General features: G+C 41.2%; 1 protein-coding gene across 1 annotated transcript; it reads left to right on the top strand.

The window, feature by feature from the left end:
* The first annotated feature begins 418 nt into the window (after positions 1–418).
* Positions 419–4,655, top strand: LOC139468472 (uncharacterized). The gene is made up of 2 exons (XM_071250442.1): positions 419–541; positions 1,401–4,655. Exons 1-2 carry the CDS (start codon positions 419–421, stop codon positions 4,653–4,655), a joined length of 3,378 nt encoding a protein of 1,125 aa, XP_071106543.1.
* Positions 4,656–8,206: the final 3,551 nt, after the last annotated feature.

Genomic DNA, 8,206 nt, shown 5'->3' on the forward strand with positions numbered 1-8,206 from the left:
ATCTTGGCATGATGCAAACATATGCAACGGGACACTTGCATGCCAATGCAAACGACAAATATCACTGTCAAAACCTGAAGCTTTTGATGTCATTCTGAATCCTTCCACACAAGAAACAACCAGTATTGGAATATTTCACAAGATTTGCCGATGGGGAAGTACCCGATTGTGGAGACTACTAGATGGTAAGCATAGTTACTATTGTACTTGTAATAAGTCTTTCCCATTTTACATAAATACTTGAAAAACCTATACTCTGTAATGAGCAGAAAACCAAATACATTTGCCTATTTACAGTTACCTTCTTAGTTCTATTCAAAGTTAATAATGTTCCATCCACAGAATTAAAGGAAGATTGTTACACTTTTCAGATGGCTTGTGTACGAAAACAGCATGGCTACGGACATATTTCAAGGAAATGACACCTGAAAAAAATGAAGATCTTCAGGAAGGCTGTGATGTACAATCCCAGGACCAAATAGATGTTGTTGATTCTGTTGCTGCAGATGTCACAATGTATGATGTGGAATCTCCATTGCAGGTGAGTGTGAGTGCGTGTGCGAGTGTGTGTGTGTGTGTGCGAGTGTGTGTGTATGTGCGTGTGTGTGTGCGTGTGTGTGCATGTGCGTGTGAATGTGTGTGTGCATGTGAGTGCGTGTGTGGGGGTGAGTGTGAGTGTGTGTGTGCGTGCGAATGTGTGTGTGCGAGTGTATGTGAGTATGTGCATGTGAGTGTGTGAGTGTGTGTGTTCATGTGAGTGTGTGTGTGTGTGCGAGTGTTTTGTGTGAGTGTGCATGTGTGAGTTTGTGTGCATGTGAGTGTGTGTGTGTGCGTGTTAGTGTGTGTGTGAGAGTGTGCATGTGAGTATGTGCATGTTAGTGTGTGTGTGTGTGTGTGTGTGTGTGTGCGAGTGTGTGTGTGAGTGTGCGCGCGAGTGTTTGTGCGTGTGTGTGAGTGTGTGAATGTGTGTGTGCATGTGAGTGTGTGTATGGGGGTGAGTGTGAGTGTATGTGTGCGAGTGTGTGTGCGAGTGTATGTGAGTATGTGCATGTGAGTGTGTGTGTGCGAGAGCGTGTGTGTGCATCTGTGTGTGCATGTGTGTGTGTGTGTTCATGTGAGTGTATGTGCGTGTGTTAGTGTGTGTGTGTGCGAGTGTGTGTGTGAGAGTGTGCATGTGAGTGTGTGTTAGTGTGTGTGTGCGTGTGAATCTGTGTGTGTGTATGTGAATGTGAGTGTGTGTGTGAGTGTGTGCGAGTGTATGTATGTATGTATGTATGTATGTATGTATGTATGTATGTATGTATGTATGTATGCATGTATGTTAAAACAATTATATATGAAAAACACAACTAACACCAAAAAAAGGGTGGTCATAATTCAAAAATGTTTTTCTCCTTTAGATTGCCCCATGTGACCTACCAGATTGCATTGAAGGCCAGTCTGATAGTGAGGAAGAGGACTACCTTATTGATATAATGACAGCTGTTGATGTCCTAGAAAAAGAAGCAGCTGGTGATGCCAACAGTGCAGACACAACCATGGATGGGATTGCCACAGGTTTAGATGACTCCCTGCTAGAAACCTCAATAGATCAGTTGACTTTAGATGATGACACACCAAGAGATGAAAACATCATGACTGCATTTGGCTTCCAGAAGTATTCACCCCCTCCTTTGCTTACCAGACATCCACCTCCAGCATCTGGCAGAGATGATGACATAAACAAGCTTAGGGAGATCTTGGATGATATTCTGATCAAGACTGAGCTGGATGATAATCTTGGATACGATGTTTGCCTTGACAGGATACTTTTAGGACCAGACAACAAAATTGGTATGAATTTGTTGTCCTTGATTAAGGAAAACAAAAAGTATGCAAAGTTTTTGCCAGAGTTTCCCCTCTTACATCTGAGAAAGTCCAAGGTGAATACTTTGTTTAGTGCATACAAACATGCTGGCCTTGTGGAGCTGCTCATGGTTATGAGAGATCAAGATGTCACAGAATGGTCAAAGCTACTAACAGCTGATCACATCGACACAGCCACAAGACATGTTAGAAGAATTGCTCAGGCATTGCAAATGGCATTCTTACTGAAATTTATACAGTCTTTGGATGATGATGATGCGAAGATAATCACATGGCAATTGATCACAGGAAAGTCAACTACTGCCTCTGAGACATGGGATGAACGAATGATGCAATTCATGGATAAAGGAAGGCAAATGAATGCTACTTTTGCCCTCCATTATGACATGATGACACACTGCAATGAAGTAGTTGCTATTTCAGTTTCAGAACGGCTCGGGGGCTCCAAAGGATACAGTCTCCTATTGGGAACTGTAAAGTCATCTTTGAAGTTTTCTTTCTTGAATGGTGCTACCTCGTATGCTCCCTATTGTGCAAGGCTACTGGCTCATCACTATACAGCAGGCATCTTCCACCAGAAGCTAAAGGAGACACTGTACTCAACACCTATTGGGAACAGTACGGTAAATTTTGCTTGTGATACCAAGAGGGAGATGGACCACAAAGATGCACTGAAGGGATTTAGATCGGGCTCATCTCTTGAATCTGCTTCAAGAAGGATGTCGCTTATTGATGCGTTCAATGATATCCATTCCACCAAGGAGAAGACCAAAGAAAATGACGGAGTACAGTGGTTATTTTCAAACGTAGATGCTGAGCACATTTTCAGGGTAGTGGAAGTAATTTTACGCCAGAATTCTTTGTCTTTGGAGGCCTGTACCACTCCATTCAACATGTATTCTGAAAAGAGGTCTTTACTGTCCAGAGAAATTCTTGATGATGACACCAGAGCAATTGGCGAATATCTGATACAAAAGTTCATTTGTCATGACCAACTGTTTGGTTTATCCTCTGCTGATGTTCCAAGCCTAATGACAGTGGAAGGTCCTAAACCACTGCTCAGCAGAGTGAAGAGATCCAAAGGTGTTACCATCAAGAGGACAATCAAAGCTTCTAGATACGTCCAACAGTCTGAACGAGATGAGAAAGAAGCGAAACGATCCAAGGCCATCAGACGGGAAGTTAAGCAAACGGATTGCCTTTCCTCAGAAATGAACATGTGCCAAGCACTCGTGAAACCAGACTGCAGCAAACCTAAGGTCCAGAAATCAACTTCTATGAAGAATGCTCTCATGAAATGCATTGAAGATTGTCAGGCAGGAAACAGACATGGTGTCATTGAGTCTGTTAAAGGACCCTTGCCAATATGGTTGACAGGTAATGTAAAGTTAGTTACCCTTGAATTTGCTGGAGTGAAATTTAAAAGTAAAGTTATCACAGGAAAGCAATATCTGCACTATGTACAAAATGCTATATTGCGTCCCCTACCGTCAAAAATGCCAAATTTGGAGAGAATAGTGCTCTGTGAAGAGAAGTATTCCTTCACTCCCGATCAGTTTAAGGCAGGCACAAGGCAACAGAGAAAGAAGGCCTGCAGTGTATCTTCTATTACCCATCTGAAACCAGCTGATGATGCCATTACACAGCAACGATTTCAACGAGATGTCATAACTGGAACAACATTTGGGAAATCTCTCATTAGCAAGTATGTTGCAGCTAACGCTAAAGACCTGCTATTGCCACCAGGCATTACACTTGACATCGACAGTGAACTTGAAATGCACACCTGTACGTGTGATGGAGCTTGCACATGCAAACATTATGCAACGCCAATCCGTTGTACATTTGACAAAGAAAGTCAAAAACCAACCATTACAGCTCTGGTGGATGTTCAACAACGTAAAGGTGAAGCAGAAATGTCACAGGTAGACTGGCTAATAGCCAGCAGATCTGATCTCAAAGCAGGCGAAAGAGTTGTCAGTTTGATTACATCAGGTGACATTGATGCTGTCTGCATTCATCTCTATGCCATATCCAAGCACTGGCCTCGTGATGACAATGGCTCTTTTATAAATGAAGTTTTTGTGGTTCTGCAGAAGCCACATATGCTTCATGATATCTACAACATCACAGCCATCATTCAACTTTTTGAGGACAAATACCAAGATCCAGACATAGGAGTGAAGCTGGCATTGGGTCTCTGCATTGGAGGGAATGACTTCATCCCCAAATTCAAAGGTATCTCACATACCCAAATTTTGAAGACATACCTATCCAGCAGTCACTTCAGGCAAAATCTTTTCCAGATTTCGAAAGGAACACAACCCTCAATTGACAAAGATATTTATGAAGATTTCGTAAAACATCTCTACTGTCCAAAAAATGTATCTCCAAATTCTGTTACCGTAGAAGAAGTAAGAGCGGTGAGCATGAAACTGAAAAAGAAATCTGATGACAGCTTTATCTCCCAGCTTGAGCTCAGAAATGCCGAAACATGGATGCCACCTACCAGTGCTCTCCATCGCCTAGCTGACCTGATCCAACTCCAGGTAGAGTACCTGGAGACAGCAGGATACCATGATGCTGATCTGCCGGATTTCATGGCTTCCTCATGCCTCAAAATAACAAAAACAGGAGAGGTCGAATATGACTTTGGACCAGAGGTCCATATGAATGTACAGGACATCCAAACTAAAATTAAAGATGGCAAGAGAAAGCAAGAAGATACTCCACAGAAAGGACAAAGGAGGAAGAGACAACTTACATCCACACCCAGAAAGAAACCTTGAAAATATAGTCCGTACCTTCATTGACATCATCAGACTTCAGATGTCACTTAACTATTCAAAAGACAATGTTGATAAATATTTAGAGGAAGATGTTATACATACCAAAGTTGACAATGTGAACAACATAATTCAGCATTTTGTTAGTACTGCTTCCTTCAAAGAAGAATTCAACACATTTCACAAACAGTTTCTATCACACAATCAGGACATGACAGTTCATTTCTTGTGGATAGTGAAAATGAAAAGACATTTTATGCTCATATTATCACAGTGTATTTCAATAGTCAGTATTTTGTAGATATTTGTGCCTTGTATTTGTAACATCTACAATATGGATAGATATGTATCTTCTCATGACCAATTTGTATAAAGCAGAACATGTTTATCAAAATCATACTATCAGTTTGTGTTTGTACTAAGCAATGTACAGACATTTAAATCAGCATATGTTATGGCCAGACAACAGGCAGTACATGGACATGTTTTCACTATGTTGTGGAAAGTGATACAGATGATACTGTCATGAACACTTTGTACCACCACACAGTCGTGTGAATTACCATTATTTTATGTACTTATTTTATGAACACTTAACGCTGTAATAGTATATGAACATGCCATTTTTGTCGATGATTGAAAACGGCAGACACATGTATGTCATAGTGCATCAATGTGCACTACATGATTCACGGCTCGGGAAGATCCGGTGTACAGAAACCTATGCTTGCTGTAAAAGGTGACTATGCTTGTCGTAAAAGGTGACTATGCTTGTCGTAAAAGGTGACTATGCTTGTCGTAAAAAGCGACTAACGGGGTCGGGTGGTCAGGGTTGATAACTTGGTTGATGCATGTCATCCCAATTGCGTGGATCGATGCTCATGATGTCAGTCACTGGATTGTCTGATCCGGACTCGATTATTCACAGACCACCGTCATATAGCTGGAATATTGCTGAGTGCGGCGTTAAACAAAAAAAACATAATTGACACATCATATCAATCCATGATCTAAATGGGTTCTTTCATTGACTGTATGAAGTGCCTTATAATTTTTTTCTTTTCCAAAATCATAATTCACAACGATGTGTATATGTGTAAGTATATGTAAATAGTTAACCGAATCTGTTTGCAATAAGTTTAGCACATTGTTCATACAATACTATTTGATGCTGAATAACTTTCAGAAAATACATGCCAGAGCAACGTCACTGATTCCCCACATGCAAATCGTAAATTTGCTAAGTATGTTTACATGTATTTGTTAACAATGTTCTGAAAATGTTATGAATTTGATGTTATTAAATGAATCTTATGAAATGTTATCAGTTGAATGCTATGAGGTGATCACTGCTAATACAAATCAATGCTGTAAATACGTGTATTGTCATTTGTGTGTCCAAGATGGCGGATACATATACAAACATATAAAACGAACAACGGATATAATGAACTGATTTCTCTGGTCCCTTGTAGTTCGTTATATCCATGTTCTACTGTACTCAGAAGTTCATGCTCAGCTGTGTGCGTTCTGTTTTAAATTCATTTGATTTTTCCTAATTAATACATATTTATTGAAAGAACAAACCCTACTCTTTGCCTGGAGGACGGACTTTAGGTTCTCCCCTATTCCATTTACATTACAGAATGTTCATGCAAAGAAAATTTGCATCTCTTATCTAGGCCTTTTTAATATTTTTATTCAATGGTGTATGTCAACTTTCCGTTATAAGTAGAAGTGTACACCCTGCTCCCTGTGTGGGTATTTTTTGAACAATAAATCTTCTTCTAATGTATAAAATATTATTGAATAGTTGCAAATTTTGGTGTAACTGTAAATCACTCCAATTCAACATAAACCATCAGTTCAACATTATACTCATTAATTAATCAACCATGTAATAATAAATAATAAAACCACTCATTCAACTTGCTGAAAACACAGGCTACACAGAATAGTAAAGAATTCCTCAAATGACACATCTGGAAGCAAGGTCGTAGCACTAATGAGAAAAGTCAAGGAATGGGGTCAAGAAAGGTCGTATGGTAAGGCCTGTTGGCTGAAATTTATTTTGACACTTTACAACAAATACAAGTGATAGCTTATCGGGGCAAAATGCTGAGGAGACTGGGTTATACGTAGGACTGTGTGGCGACATCTGTAGTGAGAGAGAGAGGGCCCTTAGTTTCACCATCACGTCTACAGACGTCTTGGAGGTGTGGCGACTTCTGTATTCAGAGAGAGAGGGGCCTTAGTTTCACCATCACGTCTACAGATGTCAAGGGAGGTGTTGCGACATCTGTAGTGAGAGACAGGGGCCTTAGTTTCACCATCACGACTATATATATACAGACGTCATGGAGGTGTGGCGACGTTCGTCTCTTCCATATTCCCCACCCCACCCGCGTCTCTTGTTTTGTGATGTATTCATTATCCACCCTAACGGCAAACATGACGGGTTACACGAGCAAGATACTGACTCAAGAGAGACTAGCCTGGCCTTCTCGTCTAAAGCCTCCAAATAGAGGTATAGTCGGAAACAAATAGTTTTTTATTATCAACAGCTTTACCCACGAATAGACTATATGAGTTCAGGTGTTGGCCGACTCCCGCGCCCTTCAAAGAGATTCCTAATGTTAGTAGTCAGGAAAATACTATCATGTTCAGCTATGTTGACAGTTATGAGAACAATCATGGCGGCCCCCTGTAAACTATAGACTGGCCTGCCACAAACACTGGGCTAGGAATTCTAGATATTATTGTTTTTGTGTTGTGCATAGCTGGCCGACTGGACTGAATTGTTCTCTGCAATTATAGAAGCCTTGTCATTCGTGAACCAGGTTAGGAATGTAAGAGGGAAATGAATCGCGCACCGGACCGATAAGATGGCTCGTTCTTTACACCCAAACTAGTTCCAGCGCCCTTTTGAAGGACTCGCTAGATTCACAGTGGCAGGATTATCTCTGTCATCGTGGGCGTCGTCCTGCAGCTTCCTGAGTGCTGCTGCTTTCTCCGATAGTTCGACACTACGCCAAGTAGTAGTGTAATAAACGACCATCATAAAAGAGATAGAACTAGTCCGTTACCTTTATCTCAAGCAGATATCGAGCGGCCACCTACACACATAACCGCCTGACAAACCTGGGGCGGTGTAGTAGCCTAGTAGTTAAAGTGTTCGCTCGTCAAGCTGAAGAGTGAGTGAGTGAGTTGGGTTTAACGCCGCTTTTAACATTATTCCAGTCATATCACGATGTGTCAGCTTAATGTGGGAGGAAAGCCAGAAGTGATGCAGGTCTCAGACGTTTACCACTTGGTGAAACCCACGAGCACGGGTATGGTGCATGACAAACCTAGAAACCTAATCGGGGCGAACCGGGATTCGAACCCACAATCATAGGTTTCTGGCGTAGCTACACAAGACATTGGACGCAATCCATACTGCGTACATGGAATCTAAACTGACGTCTCGGTGAGCGAGCAATCTTATTAAAATTAGATATTAGTTCTCACTACCGCTAAACAAAGATCTGAGGACATTCCATTACGGGTCACGT

Source organism: Haliotis cracherodii, unplaced genomic scaffold (assembly GCF_022045235.1).
Source record: "Haliotis cracherodii isolate W230 unplaced genomic scaffold, xgHalCrac1.p SCAF_2, whole genome shotgun sequence".
Lineage (NCBI taxonomy): Eukaryota > Metazoa > Mollusca > Gastropoda > Lepetellida > Haliotidae > Haliotis > Haliotis cracherodii.

What these genes read in the sequence shown, in the direction of transcription:
- LOC139468472 (XM_071250442.1), top strand. Translation starts at nt 419, where the DNA reads ATGACACCTGAAAAAAATGAAGATCTTCAGGAAGGCTGTGATGTACAA. An exon ending in ATGTGGAATCTCCATTGCAG is followed by an intron (nt 542 to 1,400) that starts GTGAGTGTGAGT and finishes TTTCTCCTTTAG; the next exon opens with ATTGCCCCATGTGACCTACC.